This window comes from Mytilus californianus, unplaced genomic scaffold (genome assembly GCF_021869535.1).
Source record: "Mytilus californianus isolate M0D057914Y unplaced genomic scaffold, xbMytCali1.0.p SCAF_2, whole genome shotgun sequence".
Taxonomy (NCBI): domain Eukaryota; kingdom Metazoa; phylum Mollusca; class Bivalvia; order Mytilida; family Mytilidae; genus Mytilus; species Mytilus californianus.
The window spans coordinates 28,001,009-28,024,528 of record NW_026262668.1 but is presented as its reverse complement, the minus strand read 5'-3'; the positions used below and the strand labels follow the sequence as shown (position 1 = coordinate 28,024,528).

At 29.4% G+C, this 23,520-nt stretch overlaps 1 protein-coding gene across 16 annotated transcripts in view; it reads right to left on the bottom strand.

The window, feature by feature from the left end:
- LOC127729609 (centriolin-like) overlaps positions 1-23,520 on the bottom strand; it is a 97,389-nt gene that overhangs the window by 55,501 nt on the left and 18,368 nt on the right. For 14 of the 16 annotated variants that reach the window (XM_052237437.1, XM_052237438.1, XM_052237443.1 and 11 more), the window contains 18 exons: positions 22,622-22,746; positions 17,909-18,181; positions 16,831-17,017; positions 15,617-15,810; positions 12,208-12,336; positions 11,491-11,713; positions 10,140-10,157; positions 8,569-8,723; positions 7,874-8,011; positions 7,261-7,414; positions 6,569-6,789; positions 5,889-6,065; positions 3,693-3,827; positions 2,921-3,043; positions 1,679-1,807; positions 1,312-1,407; positions 654-758; positions 129-284 (listed from right to left, as the gene is read on the bottom strand). In XM_052237437.1, coding sequence (XP_052093397.1) covers positions 129-284; positions 654-758; positions 1,312-1,407; positions 1,679-1,807; positions 2,921-3,043; positions 3,693-3,827; positions 5,889-6,065; positions 6,569-6,789; positions 7,261-7,414; positions 7,874-8,011; positions 8,569-8,723; positions 10,140-10,157; positions 11,491-11,713; positions 12,208-12,336; positions 15,617-15,810; positions 16,831-17,017; positions 17,909-18,181; positions 22,622-22,746 — 2,738 coding nt within the window. The remainder of the gene's footprint in view (positions 1-128; positions 285-653; positions 759-1,311; positions 1,408-1,678; positions 1,808-2,920; positions 3,044-3,692; positions 3,828-5,888; positions 6,066-6,568; positions 6,790-7,260; positions 7,415-7,873; positions 8,012-8,568; positions 8,724-10,139; positions 10,158-11,490; positions 11,714-12,207; positions 12,337-15,616; positions 15,811-16,830; positions 17,018-17,908; positions 18,182-22,621; positions 22,747-23,520) is intronic. The other 2 variants (XM_052237441.1, XM_052237453.1) reach the window with 1 other exon arrangement.

Sequence of the window (23,520 nt, the reverse complement as noted above, 5' to 3'; positions counted from 1 at the left end):
TAAGAATCCAAACGTACAAAATCCAAGCTTTATCCAAGTCATAAAGTGTTATTCCCCTAATATTTAATGAGACCACCAGACTGAAGAGAATAAATAGATAAATGAAAAATATTATAACAGTACTGTACCCTTTTAGTATTTTCTTTTTCTTTTGTCCTCATCCCCCTTCTTAAGTCCATAAGTTCTCGCTGAAGTTCATCATACAAATGTTTCTCTTCAGAGTTAAGTGAACTCCTATCATCTTCAGATTCAGGTCGATACACAACACGTGTAACTGGTTTTCCCTAAATTTTTTACAATATATTTAATTGCAGATTCTATATATAAAGTTTTAAACTCTAAGGGACAACTTTGTATCTAATTTATTTTCGAGGATGTTAATACAACCAACTGTAACAAAATTTGCATGTAAAAATATGAGAACATGAATTTAAAATAGGATGAATGAAATCATAAAAGTATTTTCCAAGTATGAATATTTTCAAAGGGACCTGTGCCAGTATGTAAAATATAAATTAAACATTTTCCAGATCAAGCAAAAAAGTATTTCAAATACTCAAGATAAAACTTAAACACAAGTAAAAGTAGAGTACTCATTTTTTTAGTTTCATTAGGTCAAAGCAACACTGTGAAAACAAAAATCATAAATTTACCTGTAATGCTCTTTCCTGTGTGTCTTTTAATTTTGCTTTTAGTTTATTTAGTTCACCTGTTAGCCTTTTTACTTCCTCTGCATTTGTTTTACTATCAGCCAGCAACTAAAATAAAATTAAACAATTAGTATATATCAAAGTAGGCAGTAGTGCATCTTTCTATGTTGTAATGTTACACTACTGTTTCAGGTTAGGGTGAAGGTTGGAACCTGTTAAAACATGGTTGTTGTTTGTTGATGTGGTTCATAAGTGTTTCTCATTTCTTGATTTTTATATAGATTAGATTATTGGTTTTCCTGTTTGAATTGTTTTACTTTAGTCATTTTTGGGCCCTTTATAGCTTGCTGTTCGGTGTGAGCCAAGGCTCCGTGTTGAAGGCCGTACTTTGACCTATAATTGTTTACTTTTTACACATTGTGACTTAGATGGAGAGTTGTCTCATTGGCACTCATACCACATCTTCTTATTTCTAATGCTCCAATGGACAATAAAAGGCTAACATCTAAATCCAACAGAGGCATCAAGCAATCAGTGTCAACATTGCAGAATATTTCCATTTTGTGTTTCAAATTTTGAATTATCCCCCCTTAACTTGTCTCCAGAATATTTGAAAATAACATAGTCGTACATCACATCACTGTTTATGTAGTATATCTACCTTAGAATCTTTATCTTTTTCCTTTTCATTCTTCCTCGCTAGCTTATTTTCAGCTTTCTTCAAGTTATCTTTTAGTGCTTGAATCTCAAGTTCAGTCTACAATTTAGAAAAGAATATTGGTAAAAAAAAATTAAAAATATAGCAAATGAAACTGCAAAAGAAATCAAGAACAATTTTCATAATTTTCGACAAAATAAAAAAAAAGAGCTGTGTTATTGTAACTTTGTCCAAAAATAAATACTTTCTTATTGACAATTACTCCATATCTCTTTTTATTTTTTTTTAAAATAATTTACATTTAAAAGACAAGTTCTACAATTTTATTCCTTTCTGCAAATATTTCCACTATTAGCTTTTATTTATTTACCTTTTCAGCATTTCTTCTCTTTTCCTCATTATCCCTGAAGCTCCTGTTTAATTTATCTTGCAGATGTAGTTGTAAATCTTTGAAAGTCTTTCCTAGGACATCACGATCATCAAGCGGAGATATGGGACTCTGTTGAAAATACATTGTTAAATTACAGAATAAACCATTCATGTCTTAAACAATGACCTTTCAAGAGGCCAATTCAACTTTGCCTAGTAATTTTTGTTGTATCCATAGGCCGCATATCACTAGTTAAATTTCAAAAATGGTTCTAAAATTATACACAAAATTAAGCTCTGTTTTCCTGCCTTTTTATTTCCACAGTTTATTATTTAACATTGTCTCGTGTACAATTACCCCCAAATCTATTTCTAATCTCAATGTCAGACCTAAAATAACCCAGGAGAGGTAAAGAGCAAGCTGGATTAAGATACTAATGTGCAATGCAAGCTGTACCTGTTTTGGGGACCAGATTGTTGACAGTTGATGTGTCTACTAAAATACTTAAACGTTGAGGTAACAAAAAAAGAAAAAAAAGAAACTTTTGATTAATTGAATTTTGATCGGAAATTCACAGTTAAGTTTAAGTACATGTAAGATTTATGACTAATACCAATGCAGATTTAATCAGAAATTTATGGAAGGCATAATTACCTGTAGGGCTTTAAAAGAAATTAATTATATGGCTGACATTCTTTTACATAGAATATATATGAATAAAAAACTGAAACTGTAGACCCCATACATCAGGACTGATGTCTGTTTGCTCATTTAACTTCCGTAAAAAAGGTCAAATTAATCCTGTCTCCCCCACTTGGTTATATTTAATGAGCCAAATATCTGGCTAAGAAGGTTTCTTCTTTATTGGAAAATAAAATTTAAGCCATCAATTCAAAACATGCCAGTGTATAAATATAGTTATAATACTGTTTTAATACCTTTAAAAACAAAAATAAAATTGACTTTTAAAAGTTCTTTGCTTTAGAGATGATTAAAAGAATATGCAGGGGTAATTCAATGAAAAAGCATTCCATCAACACAAATACATACCATACTACAAATGTACCATAGACATATAAAGGTTGTTAGGTACATTTCCCAAAAAATTGTTCAGTGTATTTCAATATATAATAGATTTATCAAAATTATTAACAAACTTAAGGCATCGTAAGTTTAATCTAACAAAATGTTCATGCCAAAATAAGAATGATATAGAAATCTAGTCTATGTTGTTTGACTTACTTTGCCAGATTTAACTGTCTGTGATAAATCCTTTAACCTCTTACGTAAATGTCCAAGGGGAACGCTGTCGTTCTGTTTATGTCTTTCATCAGACAACTGATCTTTCAGTGCGGCATTTGTAGACTAAAACAGATATAAAATTCATAAATGATTAAAATCTGGAATTTTACATTAGTCCTCTTATTAAATCATATGAGAAAAAATCAGCATGTTTTTTTTTTGGGACAACTAATTCTCTTCATGCTTCTTAACTACATAGTACCCTTTATATCATTAATTTTCCATCAAAAAGTCATATTTTCAGTGGCATATTCTGCCCTTTTAAGAGAGGGACTAAATAAAATGATCAAACTATGAAAAACAGGAGTTACCTAATTTGATTACTTGAAACAGTCCTTGAAATTGAGTTTTTCATTGAAAAGAAAACTTTCATCAATTTATTATATAACGTAAGTTTCAACAAGAATATCTGTTCATAGAACACCATGCCCTTCTAGTACTATTCCATTTCCATGTTCAGTTCACTGCAAAATCTAGGTCAAAACCCTAATTTGGAGTAATCTGTAAAGTTTAATACATCTCAATGAACATTTGTACTAAGCATCCAGTTGATGTGAACAAAACTTCATAGTTAACTACCCTAACCAAAAACTTCGACCTAATACGGGATGGACGAATAGTATATGGACGCACAGACTACAAACACATAATTCCCCCTATCTCCCTAGTATCCGTTTCTTACGTGTGTACAAATTGATGCCTGCAAACTTACTTTGGCTTGTTCTAGCTGCTGGGCAAGTCTTCTATTTTCTTCCTCCCTGGCCTGCAAGGTATGAGTCTGTCTAGAAGTTTCCTGAACTTTGGCTTTCTCTGCTACCATCTGTTGTTCCATTACCATTCTCTCATTCTAAAAAAAAAAAAAAATACTTATATACCATAAGTATATAACTTGCATATTGGATGTTCTCAAGTGGCATTCTCTATCAGGGGCATATAAAAGTGATGACACACAGAGTACACCCACTAAAATTGGAAAATAAAATCACTTTTTCGGCATAAAATAGATCAGACGAAAATCATTTATAAATAAAATGAAAACAAATATAGGCAAATTCATCTGATAAATTTTGTCAATACCTGTAAATAGCCTTGTCGCCAATAATTGAAATTTCAAATTCATGCTTTTTAATGTTTTTTACAATTACTTCAATAACAGTTACAGAATAATATCAATCTTCTTTACTTCAAAATTGAAAAATTGGATTTGCACCTATTAAAAATCTCCAGCATATTAGTTGCTGATTGGTATGTGCATTTTAGGATATTACGTTGGTGTGTATTGTGAGGTCTTTCTACAGTAACCCAACAATGAGGCAAAGACATGGAAATATAGATAAATCTATAATAATGATGAATTTAATTTGTTTCGATACATGTATTCTCTGTGTTAATTGGAATGATTTTGGTTTTTTTTAAAGAAAAAAATGAAAATATGTAAGAAGTAATCCATGACTGGATATATAAAGCACACCTGAAAAGCAAAACAGATGAGCACTGGTTTTTTTTACATGCTAGATAAATAGGTCATAACAAAATTTTGGGTGAAAATTTCTTCAGAATGCACAGAATAATAAATAACCAACAATAGAAGAAAATTTGCCAAAGATAACATTAGCGTGCTGCTGAAAGGTCAATAAAAGAATTCTCTAAATTTTCTACTGGACATTTGTACCACCTGAATGGCTATTCCAATGGGTAAAGGTAATCTTACCAGTAGGTTGGTAAAACATGTCAGTCTAACAGATTTATCATCATTTGAAAATGTCAGAAATATTTTGATAATAGTTATTATTTAATGATAATGGCCGAACATGTAGAGAATAGTCATTACATGATTAAATGGACCAATACACAGGTAATAGTTAATATTTAATATTTAATAAATGGTGCAATATGTAGAAATACTTATTATTTAATGAAAATGGCCAAACATGTAGATAATAGTTATTAACTATAAATGAAAATGTCGAAATATTTAGATAATTTTCAGACTATATGATATTAAGCATAAAATAATTATCAATTTTGAGGATCCGAATTTTGTCAAACATGTACATATATGTGATGACCACAGTAAATAGTTGCCTAGTAAACTATTAGAATACAGTTTAAAGAAGGGAGTAAGTTTAAGATTCCTTTATAGGGAAAAGACTTCATAAGTTTGATTAACTTGTGTCTCATCCCTTTTGCATATTTAAGCAAATAAAATATGTTTAAACTAAGATTCCTTAAGGAAAAAAGATGAAATGAAAGCAATGAGAGTATACTATCTACTGTATATATTTCTGATTCTATGAAGATTCCTGTATGATTATAATATAGTGTGTCCTAATACTTGCCACTTCTCCAGGCTAAATAAAAATAAGGCAATAAATCTACTTGTCACTTAAAACCATGATTAAAAGGTTTCTCTATGAAAAAAGGCTGATTTTTTTTTTTACAAATACAAATGTCGATAGAGGGAAAATACAACAAAAAGAGATTCTAATACAACATTAATTTGTAAAAACATTTAATAAACGAATTGATGAATATTTCTTTTATTGGAAATCCATTTTTATTATCTGGTATCCTGCATCTATGGTTGGCAAAATAATACATTTTACTGTATATCTAATTACTGGCACATTATATATTCAATTATTGTCTTTTTGTGTATAACATCGCTATAAAAATACAATTATGCTTATAACATGAATATTTATCATTTCAGTGCCACATACACAGATGAATCATTAAAATTTTACTAGTTACTTGAAAATCACCAAGGCTTGAAACACCTCCTTTACCTTTAAAGAAAAGAATTTCAGAACAATATCCATTACAACAAACATAATACAAGAACACACATAGCTGTTTACAGTTCCACATCTAGTAAATTATGCCTAATTACTCTGACATTACAAACCTGAGCACGTTTTTCTGATTCTTTCAATTGTCGTTTCAGGTCATTTAACTCTTTATGTGTATTTTCCATCCTGTCTTGATGTTCAGCATCTAAATGTCGTGTTTTATGTAACTGGTCTTCTAATGATCTATTCATATCTTCTTGGTTCTGAAGAGTCAATTCCATTTCTCCCAATCGCTGAAAAAATTATAAAACGTTATCTTTTCACAGAATCCATCATGTCCATAGCATTAAACATATTCTAAAATACTTATGATTTCCTTTTGGAATATTCTGACTCTCACAATATCATTTCAGCAATTGGGATTTTAGGGTTTCAATTCACACAGGATAATTTCTGTAAGGGGTTTTATTTAAAAAAGTGTACTTCATCTATGAATATTCAGTAAGTTTTCCCTATTCTAATTTCAAATAAACATAAACATTGTGTTAAATTCTCCTCATTGAATAATCAGAGATTAACCTGAACTCCATTGCTGACAGAAACTTTCTTCATATGGAGAGCAATCCTACATATTCTAAGGAATAAGTGTAGGAACTGTCTAATTAGTCTCCCTTTTTAAAAGAAAAATAATATAATACTCAAAATTCATGAGATACATCAAAGTTTTCCATCTATGAAATACAAACATAATACTGATTTCTAATGTAAAATCCAAATGCTTAAAAACCATTCCTACCTTTTCCATTTCTTTGAATCTTTTTGCCTCAGTGTCAAGAATTGCCAACTCTTGTTCCAGTTTTCCTACTTTCTGTTGAAGAACAGCTTTTTCTCCTAACACAGATTCATAGTCTCTTTGTCGTTTCATTCCCTGATTTTTCACATTGGCAAGATAACCTTGTAAGCCACCAACTATCTCATCTAGTTCTTGTCTTAGCTGATCATTTGCATCAATTCGATCTACAAAAAATAGCAAATTTAGTACCATATTCTCCTTTTCAAATTTCAAATCCTTAGATTTCTCCTTAGAAATTTTCAATATCATCCTCTCCTTGTGGGATTTCTCGATAGCATTTTATTTCTTAAATTTTTAACATCATGGAAAACAATATTTAATAATATGAGATTCATTATTACTGGTTGGGTGCTAATTTTCATGAAATATAATTTTCCTAAATTCACAAAATCTGGAACACAAAAATAAGTACATGTACATTCAAATCCAGTAAATTCAGAAAATTTAGCTGTGTTATAATGAATAAATAAAATATGAAGTTGTATTAAAGTATCTTAAAACCCACATTTTAAATTATGATTGTATTTTATTTTTTGCATGAAGCAATTCATTCATCTCATATTTACATACACTATTCTTGGTTCATGGTAAAGCATATTACAATAACACGACCACTTGTTGCTATGACTACTGACCATCATTTAACTGTGTTTCCAGCTTTTTGATATCATCTGTTTCTTTGGCAATGGTATCTAACATAACCTCTAGCTGGGTTTGTAACTGTCCATACATTTGATTACTTTCACTGATCTGCTGTTCCTTGTCAACCATTTCTGCATACATTTTACGCTGTAAAACAATGATGCACAATTAGTCTCCTTTTTCAAAGATTTTGTGCTTAGATAAGTAAAACGACAATACTAATAGCCCAATTCAATTTTTTTTCTGTTGGCTGACATATCAAAGTTTACATCAAACAATACAAAATTATTATAATTGTTTCATTACTCTGTGAAATGTACTTTTAATCATCTAAAGCCTAAATTAACATAACAACATTTACAACACTGGTACACATTTTTTTGTAACTTAAGTTTTTTCTCCTTTTTATGGTTAAGTGATGAATTAAATTAGAACCCTTCTTCGACACACTGAAACCCTCTTTGGTAAAACAGAAAACAGATGAAACATAGATAAGCTACATCTAACATAATATTTTGTTTTCTGTAGCAAGAAAAAATCTTCATACTAAAGGGAAACTATCCTTTCGAATCAAATATTTCCATGTTTGAGATATTCTTTACTTACATATTTAGGATCTTTAGTATCTAGGGCATCTAGCTGTCCTTTCAATCTTGCAACATCCACTTTATTTTTGTGCACAGATTCTTGTGTTTTCTGTATTTCATCTTCTATCTGAGTAGCACTATCTTTCAATTCATTTACCTGAAATATTAAAAGATCTTAAATCAGATAAAATTCATTTACCTGAAATTTTAAAAGATCTTAAATCAGATAACAAAAACAATTGATTAAATTGATTGATTGATTGATTTATTGATTGATTGTTGCTTGCTTAACATACAGTATCAATTAAAAAATTTTAAACAGTAAAATTTGCCTAAGGGCTATTCCATTAAAATGTATGTGGGAGGGTAGGAAGGGAAGTTTAATTATTGAATGTGGGTCATGGGTCTTTTTCAGTATGCATCTATTACCATTATGCAAAATTATCTAAAAAATGGTTCTTGGTTGTAGGGATATTTTTCCTACCCTCCCACATACATTTTAATGTAATAGCCCTAATTAATAGAAAGGCAACTATTATTTCTATGAAATTTAAATTGAAGTTCATAAGTCCAACAGGAAAACCTTTTACAAAATGAAGATTATTTTTTCTTTGTTTGTATAAAAAAAATCTGAGTGCAAGTGTCAATTTTTGAAACTTTGAATATTTGGAGTTCTATCTTGTCTAATTGTCATGTACATAATTTGCTCCTTACCAACTGCATTTTTTTAGCAAGCCTCTGTCTGACTTGAACTTTGACATCATCCTTATCTCCAATGTCACCCATGCGTTTGAGATCCTTAGTAGCTTGTAAAAGCTTTGTCTCTGTTTTCTGCATGTCATCTTGTAAGCGTTTAAGTCTTTCCTCAGCTACAAATTAAACAGCAAGGTTTAGTAAATACAGAAAAAGTTGGGACTATTAAACACAACTTCCATAATTGGTAAATTAAATTTTTAACCAAAATTTCTATTTTCAACCTCTCTTTTTTATGTGAGGCATGAACTTATGAACTATGCTACTGAATAAATTTTTATTGCAGGGGATCACATCTTATTCATGAATAAGGAGATTTTACCAAGGTGTTGATTGATACTGTTTAAACTAGAGGAAGGATTTCAGGAGTTATGACAATGATTTTCAATGAATGTATGAGAGAAAACAAAAGTTTTCCTAAAATGATAAATAAAATTAAGAGAATATGAACTGATTCAGAAAGGCATGCAACTGAATATTTTGAAATGTACAGTTCATCAATGTGTATCAAGGGAGTTGGTTGCAACAAAAAGGTAAAAAAAAAGGAAATATAATTTATATTGTTCTCTAGTTAACATTAATCTTACTAAAAATTAGCAATTTTGTATGCCAACTTCTCATTCAATCAATGTGTATTCAAATTCACTATCTAATGTCTAGGGTGATACAAACAAAATAAAAAAGCAAGTAATTCAATCTATTGGCAACAGCAAGACAATAAAATTCTACCAACAAAGAGCAACATTTAAATATCATAAATTAGTTCTAGAGTATTTTTTCTAAGCTAATCAAAACTGTTATTAAAGGGATTTATATATATAATGCATAGGTTTTTTAGCAAGGAAATTTTCTTAGAAGAAAAAAATTGTATGTATCATTTTCCCAAATGAAAAGAATATGTGATAGTTCAAATATATGACTTGTTTTAAAAGTTTACATGATAATCTCATTCAAACTTTAATTTAGTTTGATGCATTTTTCTTCCTGACATTGGAATTATCAAAAATGGATAATAAAAGTTTATTTTTTCCCTACCAATCTTTCATTTGTCTTTGTTAAAAATGAAAATTGTATGAGCTCGAGCTTTGTCAGGCACAAACTGATCTGTTACCATGGTTACCAAATAAATATGCTATATTGAAATGTAACAAAATTTAATTTTTGAGAAATATTTTAGTCTTTTTCTGAAAAATATTTGAATAGTCAATATACCGGTATATAATATAAGACTGAAATATTCTATGATTGCAAAAACCTATATAAAATGTGATGAAAAGTTTGTGCTCAACTGAAATGATAAGTCTTTACTTCTATTTCAACATATTAAAAATGCAACATACAAAGGAAAATAATCTAGAAATATAAAATTTGAAAATCTCAATATTTTTATGTTAACAATACAGGATTTCGTTGAAAGCTTAATAATCTATTTTCCAAACAATTAGCTTTGTCTGATTGGACGATTTGAATTTTAAGTTATTATTTCCCTTTGTATGCAAATGAGAAAGAAAGATCTGACAGAATGAACCTACTGGCTGCAACAGTTGGGTCTGAAAACAAATCAATAAGTTATCTCATAAAATTTAAATCAAGCATGACTTATCCTAAAGTATATGTTGGTAAAAATATTTTAAAACATTGTAGAAGCACAATGAAATTTAGTCTTTATCAATTCTTGCATTCCTTGCAAAATGACTGTACTATAGAGATTATTGGAAATAATTTGCTGAACAAAACAATTCTACTACATGTAGTATATATATATTAATATCTGCATATGCTATATAAGTTAAAATAATTTATTACATAATATATTTGTTTCCTCAATTAAAGCATTTTCCATTAAAATTGGTGTTTTCATTCTTTGAATTAATTTTTTTAAAAGACCAACCTATCATAAACCAATACCACGAAAAGGTATAGCTGCAGATAATACTGTAAATTTCAAGAAAAAAATCTAATCATGCAGTGATTTCTTTGGAAATTAATTATAGATAATCCTGCACCATTGAAGCAGAAATCCTAATTGGAAGCATGTCAACTAGTGCATGGAAATTCGTTTGTTTTTTACCACTATGTCAGAGATAGCACAACGATGGTACACTTTTTTAATACAAAATGACTATGTTTGAACAGATGATAAAGAAAATGAGGAGTATTCTTGACAAACAACATATTACTGTAAATTCCGAAATTTTTACATTTATTATTACCATTTTTGAATAATAGAGACAAAAATGCCAATTTCTGGAAAATCTCCATACATGTATATGTATTGGATATCAGAATGCATGATCTTATTATTGCAATGCCCACCTAGTTGCATTATTCCCATTAATAAAATCCTTGCAATAATTTCTTAATTTACAGTATGTAAAATGAAACTGAAATTTTACGTATAAACATAAAACCATGGAAATATAATATAATTTTTTCTATAGTTTATCAATAGCATATAAATGATTATAATATATAATGACAACAAAAAAATGAAACCCTTTCATATTATAACTTCCAAACAATAAAATGAACACATTACAATAAAGTCTGTCATGTCATAGATTTGAAGTGATTGGTTTTTTTTTACATTATTTGTTGGCAATGTGTTTTACTGTACTGGTTATTTCAAGTCATGATTTGTACAGACTTTGTCATTATTTTCATTTCATGGCCTTGTATCATGTGTATAGTGCATAAAAAATTAACAGCGAAAATATTTGTATATAGAAAATTTTGCTGTAAAATTTTTACCTTAAAAATAGTGAACATTACACACAAGACAGTTTTCTCAATATACAGTATTTTGCAGTCTGGAAATGAATAAAAGGGGGTTATCATGAGAGAGTGCATATTATAGAACTTATGAGTGACCCTACTACATACTTTTGCTAACTCTATCCTGTTTTTCTGACAGTTCTTGGTCTAAATGAGTAGCCATCTGTTCTATCACCTGAGCTCTCTGTGGTGAGGCAGAATCTCCAAAACTATGTACAGTCACTTTCTGTCCTGGTGATCCACCAATACTTCCGTCCCTAGAAAACTGATTAGCTTTAAATCTAGCTCGTCCTAAATATGGACTCTCATCCAGCTGTCCACTGTCGTCATCCTACAATATAAGGGTACATGTTACTAGTTTGAGTAAAAGAAAAGATGTGACAAATGTCAGTTTTTTGTTGAAGAAAATCTGGGGGACAGGGCTAACAGGATTTTTGACTGAAACCTTTAAACTTTTCTTTCATTATTAGTTATCATCAAATATTAAATGGTCAACAGTGAGACAAGAATTACACAAGATGTGTATCAACTGCTTATAATAAATAAGCTTCTTGTGTTTCCAATATTTTCAAAATCATTAGAAAGTAAAATTTTGGACCCACTGTAGGTAGACATTTCTTATAAGTTATAATCTTATTTATTTTAATGGAATTTCAAATCCCATTCATGTATACAATAAAAATAACACTTGATAAATTCTCTGCCTCTGTAGCACTTTTTTTTATTACCTAAGTCACATAAGTCTAGGCCAACTTTGCCTTAGGGAGTTTGTACCTTAGTTTCTTATTTATCAATGAGGAAATATTTCCACAGAAGAGTACTTACATCATGATATCTTTGAGGACTCTTCCCAAGACTATCAAATTTAGAATCAATCTTATGGAAGGCTAGTTCTTGTTCCAACTGATAATGCTTCTCACAAGCTTTGTTTAACTCTTTTGTCTTCTTAGAAAGCTACAAAAAACAGAAGATATCATTTATTACATAACTGCATAGTGTGGATTCATTTACTTTCATGGGTATCAATTTTGCGGATTAACGAAAACTTGTATTTTTGTGGATATTTGATTTTGTGGTTTTGCCAACTTCTCCATACAAGCCTATTGTAATTCATTGAATGTTTTAATTTGTGGTTCACCAAAATCATAAAAATTGGTACCCCATGAATAATAATGAATCCAAGGTAAATCTATGTTGCCAAATTACATTTAAAAGTACTTTATAAGACATTTCTATACGGTTACACATTTCAATGGAATTCACAGCTTCACAAAAACCATGAATTTAAAAAATCAAATAAATGAAAACTTTCAATTGATTATTTCAATATGATAAGTTAGAAAAATCAACAATTGTAAAATTTTGGAAATCATGAAATAAAAGTACTTCCATTGTGGATTGAGCTACTAGTTTCGTGAATCATTTGAGTATTAGCAGATTTCAAGTTTGAGAACTCAATGAAAAGATTGGCCAAAATTTTACCACAAAATTTGAGCTTTATTGTTTTAAAAAATGAATTTATTATGATATCAAAATGTAAACGGTTTTCTTCAATACAGAAAATTAATAATTTTGATTTCATCAAAACGTGTTTTATTCACCAAACACAGTGTAAAGAAACAAACCTCAAATTTCTGTGGAGAATTAAGTACTTGGCTTATTTATGTAAAAAATTACTCCCCCAGGAAGGCACAGGAATTTCGCTTCTATGTATAGGTGCCTTCCAAATGTATCTGTATAACAGAGGTCTATATAAAATAGTTTATCAATTTTATTGATGGTTCAGTTGAAAAATGCCTGCTTTCCTTGGATAGAAATTATGTTTAAATGGAATATATTAGAATTCTAAACTGGTTTGTATGCAATCAACTGTTTTTCTTTGTGCAATGAAGTTAATAGATTTTATATGGGTGATAAAAATGACATAATCCTACTGCATTTAAACTGGATTATGTAATAAATGATGGTTAAATCTTCCAATCAATTGAATACATAATTTCACAATGAATTAAAGAAGATTTACCATAAATAAAAAGAAGACATCAATCTAGCAACAAAACAAAATTGCACACACTAAAATCTCTTGCTTGCTTTAATGATTACCACTGAATTTTATGTTGAAGCTCTTGAGATCAAAGTTTTACTACATGTATCTCAAAAAAATTAAAAATTAAAAAAATCAAGATGTAAAGATTTAAATTTCTTCAAAACTGTGCTGAATATCTGTTGATTTTTTTAAAACTAATTTCATTGAAAAGAGAATACAACATGCTGTAAAACAATCTGTTAAACAGGAGCCAGATTACCTGCATCATATGAAAACAGGAAACCACTAAACTTTGCAATATAAGGCAATATGAGGCACAAGAAATTTTTAACAGATCATCAATATGTAGAATCAAATGCATAATTAATAATTAATCATGGCATTTCAGGTTGACTTGCAAGACAAAAATAACTTTCTTTAAGAAAGATTTCACCATCTATCACATTTTTAATTTGTCATTTGCTGTTTTCGAACTAGTCCTCATAAATAAATTAAAAACTTAAGAATAGTACATAAAAGGCCAAAATATGTATTTTTCTTTTAAAATACTGCAACAAACCTTGTAATACTTGTTAATCCAACATACATACACAGAAATATATCCATGGTACAGTATATCAGGAACTCTATAGATATCAATTCATTTTTATCTACATAGTCGGCAATATTTACAAGTCAACTTTTCAAGATAAAATTTGGCTCCACATTGTACGATACCTTGTACAAACATGTCACCTAGCTCTAGTAGCTTATCACTTTCTACCTTACAGTTCAGACAATTAAAGGTTAATCTGGATTAATAACTTAATCCATGGATTAAATACATGCATTATATGCAGGTAAGACATGCATAATAAGCAGAAACTCATTAACCATGATTTACTATTATTTATCTTATAAATATCTATTCTTTTTAAATGGATAAAAATTCTAACTGTCTTTTCTTTAATAGTATTTTTTAGGTTACATTTTTTTTTACAATTTAATTATTCTTCTGTTTTAAAACATGCATAAGCTTTTTCTTTTTGATAATTATCTCACAAGGTTTTATGTTATCATTTCTTTTATCAATTCAAAATTGTGTATTATTTTTTTTTTATCTATTAATCAATTAGTTTCTTTATCAAATTAAAAGATAAACCATTAAAATGGTAGTGAAAAAGACTAACCATTCTAAAAACATATTTTGGTCTTTTTGACAGGAAAAATAAATGGAAAATGTGTCTATGGGCCACAGATGCCCCCCGCTTGTAAATATGCACGAGTCTACTTCCACATACAGATGCAGGATTCACGTAGTTTTTACCGTTTTGTGATTATAAGCATAAGTTTCATAACATTTGGTTGAGGCAAACTAAAGTTAGAGAACAAAACGACAGATTTAGCAATTTTCCCATTTATAAAGGGGGATAACTCAAGAATGGTAAAAGTGAAGCCACCCAATTTCAAACTTGATCTGTGTTTTGTAGTAATAAGCATAGTGTATAAGTTTCATAACATTTGGTTGAGGCAAACTAAAATTAGAGAACGGAAAAGAATTCAGCAATTTTTGTTTACAACGGGGCATAACTCATGAACAGTAAAAGTGACACCACCCAATTTTGAACTTGATCTGTGTTTTGTGGTATTAAGCATTGTGTATAAGTTTTATAACATTTGGTTGAGACAAACTAAAGTTAGAGAATGGAAACCAATTTTTGGGACGTAAGCGACAGATGGGACGGGACGGACAAGGATAACACTTAATGCCCCCTCCGCTACGCCAGGGGCATAAAAATTAATATGGTCCCCTCTTCTCTAAATCGCAAGAGATAGAATTCTCAAAAAAAAAATTAATCAAATAGCATACCCACATTGAGGCAAATAGCATTTTGTTGCTGAAATATATAACATTAGAGTATCAAAAACTTGATGATAAATCTAAAAAAAAAATAATTTCTGATAAATTAGGGGAGGGAGGGGTTAAAGCATAAGGGTGCTCTAATACTAGCATGCCCTATGGAGAAAAATAGTTGTTTCATTTCTTATTAATTTAAGTTAGTTTTTATAGGAAAATATTGATGTGCAAATTCTAACATGGTGTGGAGCTAAAAGTAATAATCATTATATTATAATGTTATTTTTCCTAACAAAATCTTCTCATTATTATCAATTATGAATTATTCATTTCTTAAAAAATACACAAACCAAGTCATTCTTTGTCTCTAATTCTTTTTCCATTTCCTGCATTCTTTCCATATACATTCTTTCTCTTTTCTTCATTTCCTCCTCTGTTCCCTTGAGAAAAGAGGATTCCTGAACAGATTTGTTTTTGTCTGCTGTCAGCTTTTTGATTTTAGTTTCCTCTTGTTCTAGTTGTTTCTCAAGTCTTTCTACCTCATCTATAAAAACAGACAGTCAAATATAATGAAATCTGGGGAGATTTTATTCTTATAGCTGTTGGCATAAAAACAACACATTTATATTTTTGGCATACATATTACTGTGGATTCATTATTATTCGTTGGATACCAATTTTCGTGGATTTCGTGGTAACCCTTGAACCACGAATTCCAATGTACAACGAATTACAAATTTTCTATAAGAATGTATGCAGACTTTGGCAAAACCACGAAATCAAATATCCACGAAAATGCAAGCTTTCTGCAATCCACGAAAATTGGTATCCACGAAAATAAATGAATCCACAGTACTATATAGATATATGAGTCACTGTATTATTAATTTTAAGTCATATCAATTTTTTTTTCTTCAAATTTTTAAGAAAATTTCTGCCTCAATTTTAACAAGGACATATAACTCCTATACATACATGTACATTTATGGTTTCAATCACACTAGTGAAGTACCTTTTTTTTCAAATTAAACATTTTTCATCCAAAAGATAAACATATATTTTTTTTGTATTTCACTTAACTGCAATACAGAATTCAATTGCAAAAATGTTCTGTGTATCATAGTTGATATACAGAATAAAATATTTCAAAGATAGCATTTACAACAGAAATACATTCAGAAAGATGATTTTAAAATTATTCCTCAAATTCCCTCTTTTTCATTATAACAAGAATATGTGTCAATAGGACAACATGGCTGTGTGCACTATTACATTTCAACGTTCGGTGAACAACAAAATCTGGGTCAAATCCTTAATTTGGCATATATTCTAAAATTTTTAAATCATTCTTAAAATACACTAAGTTTCCAGTTGATAATTACCACAAATTCAGGACAAACTACCTAAAACTAAATCTTTATCCAGATATAAGATGGATGGACAAACATCCTGGTCTTTTTTTTTGTAAAAAAAAAATGGCAGAAATTCCTTTACCATTCGTTTACCCATTTATCCTTTCAAACTAGGTTTCTCTGGTCTTGAGAACAAATGTTATAATACATACCTTGTTCAAACCTATCTTTAGCATATTGTCTCTCTTGTTCAGTGACATTTTGACTATCTAGGGTCTCTAAACATCTGATGTGAAATATAATATACATTCGGCTATGGGGAAGCTGTGAGAGTGGGTTCTCTGCAACTGTCAACTGCGTCAAATCAGGTATTGGTTTAAGTTTGGCTAACTCACTCAGCTAAAAAGAAAAGTCAAAATATTCCCATTATCATCTCCTTATAAATAATCAACCCAAATACTAATTAAATTTAACTTTCATTAAATCTTTAACAATTTCATAGATAACAGACAGTAAGTAGCCTAAATTTTAATTCAATCATTATTTATCATAAAGTTAAGCTGACTAGAAATAATTTTGAAAAATTTTATTTTTTGGCCATTTTTTGTTTTTCAAGTGCATACCAGTAAAACGCTAGTTTACACTTTACAGTATATACCCCAAATTAATGTTTAATGAGTTTTATCAAATATTCTACGTCGCAATACATATAAAATAGGGCAAATATCAGCTATGAATTCATGAATTTTACAATAATTATTTACATATTTAGATTACAAATTGTGTTTGCTTTATCCAATAAAAGATCTAAATTTATTCACCATTATCTTGCAAGTGGCTATAAATTCTTTTTTAAATTTTTCAAGAATTGTTTAAAAAAAAACAACAAGCAGGCTCATCTCTGCTTGAAATTCACCCATGTGATTAAACTTCTCATACTTTCTCCAATTTCATGATTGTAAGATTAACATCCGTGTTAATGTTATACAAAAAGACAAAATAGCACCTTTTTGCATGATTTAAAAAATATAAAACAAAACAAGGAATTTGAGCTAAAGATTTACATGTATTATTATCCTAAATGGTGACATAATTTAACAAACTGATTTAGTAGAGTGACCTAACTCAAGACTGGTGTTTAAAGGGTATTTTAAAGTTTTTTATGCTGTTGGTTTGATGTACATTCTATTTACATTCTTTTGATCCATATTTTCAATATTATTCATTTCTTTGCTTGCACTTAACCCTTCTCACAGATTCAAGAAAATTTTCGTTTGTACTACGACTTACCGATTCCATGTTATTTTTGCCTATATGAAGTGTTCTGAGTGCTCTAAACTTCCGTCCCATCCAGATAGGTATATGTTGAATCTGGTTCCCTGTGAGATTAAGGACCTGTAGAGATGTCATACTCTCTAACCCTTCTATCTTTGTAAGGTTATTGTAAGACAAGTTCAGTTCTTTCAATTTGAACAGTTTATCCATTTTTTCTATTTTTTCAATCATATTACAGCTTAGATTAAGCACTGTAAGCCTCTTCAGTTTATCCAAGTTCTCTATGTACTACAATATAAAGTAAAATCTACATTTAGTACTGAAAGCAACCAAACATGCTGAGTATAAACTTTGTTGTTAAAAGTCTTCTTCTTTTTTTTTGCAACTTGGGCTGTCTCATTGACATACAACCCATATCATATTTGCATGGAATTTTAAATATACATTATTTAATATGGTAAAGAGTTTTTTTTAAATAGCAAATACACTTCATCTCATTTTGATTTTGACATTTTCACAGGTCAACAGTGGGGGTAAGAAAAACTTCTAATTAATTGTTGACACAAAGATATGTCTTGCCTGCAGTAAAATGCAAATGTTGAATTTAAAAAAGAATTCCTTTCACGCAACTGCATACCAAATAGTCTTGATTTACCATTAGTAGTTCCCCTTAAATTGACCTTATCATAAACTTTGACAAATTTTTTATTGACTACTTCACTCTGGCTTAAACTTCTATAATCATACCATAACAAGGGCTAGGATTAAAATTGTATCAAAAGAAAAGAGAACACAGAAAGCAAAGAAGGAATTTTAGGTAAAATTAATTTCATTTTATATAAACAAGGAATTATTTGAATCTGAAATAATTTTGAAATCTGGAAAATTGATAAGAAATGTATGATGAAAACTAATCTATCTAAATAGGGTTAGACATGCGTGTATGCCTAAGGTTAATTTTACTTCACTGATATTTCAGTATGAACTAATAACTAACCCCCTAAATTGGGTTAGTTTTCATCATGTATTTTTTATCATTTTTCCAGAATTCAAAATTATTCCAGATTTAAATAATTCCTTGTTTATCAATGTTTATACACTATATGTATTATTTTTACGACTGTAAATAAGCTAGTCAAGTATATTAACAACAATTTCCAGATAACTAGTGTTCCAAAAATAGTTGATTATTTACATTTTTCATTTTACTTCATTCATGAATAGCATAAAGAGTTTAAGAAAAGATCACAGTATAGATATATAACACAATATAGCGGTATGCATTGCACGTGATCATATGCTATTCATATTTTAAACATTTAAACATTCAATTTTCTTTTTAAACAATTAATCTTTTTTCTAAGGTAATGAATAGAGCGATATCCATCTTTTATATCAACAGCAATAAAAGGTATTTAAATGATTTGTGTGCATGTTTACAAATCCTTACATAAATGAATTATTTATTTGCTTGAATAAATGCCATTTCAGATATATTTCAAACTGTGTGTTTTGAATCAGAGATAAAAGAGAACACTTTCTTTCAATGAAATCCATTTATAATTATTTGTTGAGTAGAATGTCAAATTTTATGACAAGTAAAAACAAGGTGAAGTAAAACTTCTGAAATTTATATTATATCTATCTATATGCTTGAAAACAAAATATTTCACATAGACTGTGATCAAATCAAAATTTTATCATGGTGAAAATTGTCGCTCATAATACATTGTCTGCATTGGCAAGCTTATGTAATGAGAACATTTTTGCTCTGATAATAAATACATCTGACCCTCACAACTCTTATGAGTTAATGTTTATATGATAATTATTAAACTAGAACTGTGAATGAACTCAAAGGATACCCTCTGCCCCAAAAATTCGATTATTCCAACTTAAACATTTTGGACCACCTTTGTATTACTTTATGGATATCCTCCAGTCATGTTCTACTATTGTGCCAAGTTTCATTAATATCCAATCAGCCTGATAGGAGTAGCATGAGACAGATGACAACGAGGGTTTTTTTTAACGACCTTGACTACTGATGAGGGACAGACAGCCAGGTTTATTGCTAGATATAGCTCCCAAAATATTTAATTTTACCATTAACTATATACATATGCATTGTACTTAGCATTATCGCACCTCAGGTAAATTAGTCACAATGTGATTGGTTTAATGCCGTCAATTGGTGACCCCCTATGGATCAGCGGGGGGTCAGTAGATTTCATAGTAGTATCTTGACATCACGTCTACTATTATTGTTATTATATTTCATTGTTTATTTTTATATAAAACTTGGCAGGAAAAGTCCTGTGTGTGATTAGTTCTTTATTCTGTTACCTACTGACCCCCTACTGATACATAGGGGGTTAGCAGCATACCATATAACTCATATTAGATATAGTTGGGTGCAATTCTGTGCACTATGATTTTTATGAATGAGATGGAAGATATGTGTCATTTAGCCAGTCATTTGAGTTAATTTAACATGCAATTTGTGGAACTTTTTTATGCATCAAAATTAGATGAATGGTTTTAATAATACTATTTTACAAACATTGTCAACCCAAAGAATATGAGCTTCAGTACAAATAATTTACTACACAACAAATACAATTATTTCCATACCAAATCTTAATATTTATGACACACATTTTGTGCATATAAGCGAAAAAATGATGATCAATAGCATATGAATGGATTTAAATTGAATTTAATAAGAATTGAAATAGTTTTTTAAACTGGAAGTAATCTGTGAAGAGATATCCTTTTATATCATATGAAAGGTATTAACAATTTAGTGTACAATATCAAAAGATTTGTGTGTACTTTTACAATACTGATGAATGAAGGCGACAGATAATTTTCAATTTCACAACTGAAATCTGATGAAAATTCTTGTTATAGTTTTTATCTCTAGAAAAGTTGAACAAAGAAAGAGCACTTTTTTTAACATGTTTAACTTTGCTAATTTGAAATAACAAAAACATTCTATTTCGAATTACTAAAACATACTACTGTTACTGTAGACTAATTTATTTTCTAGGGTACCAATTTTCGTGGATTGAGGAAAAAATCTATTTTGTGGTCTTGCCTAAGTCTGCTTACAAGCCTATAGAAAACAGGCACTACATTGAACATTTAAATTCATGGTTTATCTACGTCCATCCAAATTCACAAAAATTAGTATTCTACAAATAATAATGAATCCACAGTAGACAGCTGAAGCTCATATTGCCTGTGCAACATAATTACTTTTACTTATAAATTTTCAAAATTGGCTGCCCCAATGAATGATAAAATTGAGAATGGAAATGAGGAATGTGTCAAAGAGACAACAACCCGACCAAAGAGCAAGGCCACCAATAGGTCTTCAACACAGTGAGAAAATCCCTCACTCGGAGGCAGGCTTCAGCTTTTTGGAAAAAAAAATTTCAAGTATACTGTCATGACTGTAATGATATCATTTAAAAATATCTAATCAATTCACAATCTTTGATAAGTTTTAAATTCATTATAAGAACATATTAGCTATATCACAATGAAATTCTTATTTTTTAGATGGAATTTCTAAGTTGAGCTGAAAATGATATACCCGGTATACAAATATATAAGACTAACTGTTACCAAAAACAGTTGTACTTAAAATAAACAGACATTTTGACTTCCAATTTTTCTAAATGGTTCAATTATCAATTTAAAAAGACACCTATTACGGATACGTTTTAAATCAGTTTCTTTCATTTAATTACGTCAATATATATAAATCGAAATCATTTAACTTTGTATATATAAAAGAGATACCCCGGTAAGTAAACATTTTGTTTATTCTTTATTGAATCTACCAAAATCAATTCATATAAAGATCTAGGACAGTTATGTATTTTATGATATTAATAGTCCTAGGTTTATGTAGCTCAAAAAGGATCATTCAAGTATAAATATCTCAACAGGACAAAGTGAACTTCAACATATAAAAACATTCTTTTTGTCACCTATTTTCTGCAAAAAAAAATCATTTAAGCCATTTTTTAATCTGAGCAATAATAGTTTTAGGTCTTTCAATATATATAGATTTAAAATGTGACAAAAATTTATCATCTGGAGTTTTCTGTAAGGTATTTGACCCTAATCTTCATTGCATAATACATAAAAAGACTTTACAGTTATCAGTTTTGTGACATATCTATCAAAAATTAATTTCAAATTCCATCTGTACATGCGGACTATTATAAGTCAGCACTTTTAAAATGACTTGGTGATTTTGGACATCTGTAAGCACCACCACCCTCCTGTCTCCAAAATTTTTCAAAAAAGTTAAAGGAGAATTTAGAAACTTATTTCTAGTGGCCTAACTAGATATTTCATACTTAACTATGCCCCTTTAATGGTTGATGATGCAGTAGTTTGATCAGTCTTCTTTTAACTTATGATCCAAACAGGAACATGTTGATGAATACCCGTAGTCATCTCATTTGCAATCATACCACAAAACCTAGTTTTACATAATAATTCCATAGGAATCTTCATCATACACTTTCTTGTTCACATGCTTAGACAATCATTTAACAAATTTTCAAATCTATTTAATGTTCTTGTTAGTGTCTGTGAAATTCTTATGATTCTGCAGTATTTTACATATCTAGACGGTTAGGCCTATGGGTAACCATGGAGTCTACCTTCACTAATGATGCATATCAAATAAGTCTGATGGAAATCTACCTTAATTTTCTTTCCTCCCTCCTTGGCTAGGGTAAGGTTCAGATTGGTTATCATCTCTAGCTGGTCCTCTTTGGCTATCTTTCTGATAAGGTCCTCTGTAATATACCGTACACCAGCCTGCTGACCTGAACCAAACAAAATCATAATATAAGTAATACATTTTTATATACTTTTTATGCAGACACATTTGAACCAGTAACATATACTGTGAATTCATTTATTTAAAAAAAAACTATTTCTATATTTTTGCTACTTTGAGGGTGCTTGATTTCATGGTTTCCTCATTTGATCGTATGAAAATAATGGGAAACTTGTATTTCAATGAAAAATTGAATTTGCGGTAAAATGTCTTGCTTGTTTACAAAAATACACATGATACATATATATTTAACAAAAGACAACATCATTAGTAAATATACTTTCCGGAAGTGTGTTGCATACAATATTTCAAATAATTTACCCATTTCTTATATGAAACAGTTCTTGCGCCTACATAAAACCTCTTAATACACCCCCCCTGGATAATACTCTGTAAGAAATGCATCTTGCAATGGTTTCCTCCACAGAAGTTTATACAAAGTAATTCAACAAGCTTCATCAATTTTATACATACCATTTTTAGGTTTTTTATGATAACCATCGATATATAATGGTCTGTACTTTGTTGGTCTTTTTAATGAAGAAAACATTGTTGTGATTGAGTTATTTCACAATAAAAATATAAAGAAGAAACTATTCCACAATGTGAGCACTTATTTAGCACTAAATATAAGTTTTCTCAATGGTAATCCTACTCCAGGATTAATTAAAAAAAAATATAATGAATCCATTTTCACATTTTCTTCTTCTTTTTTTCTCTCTTTTCATTAATGTATTTTTAAATGTGGTTATTCCTTAAT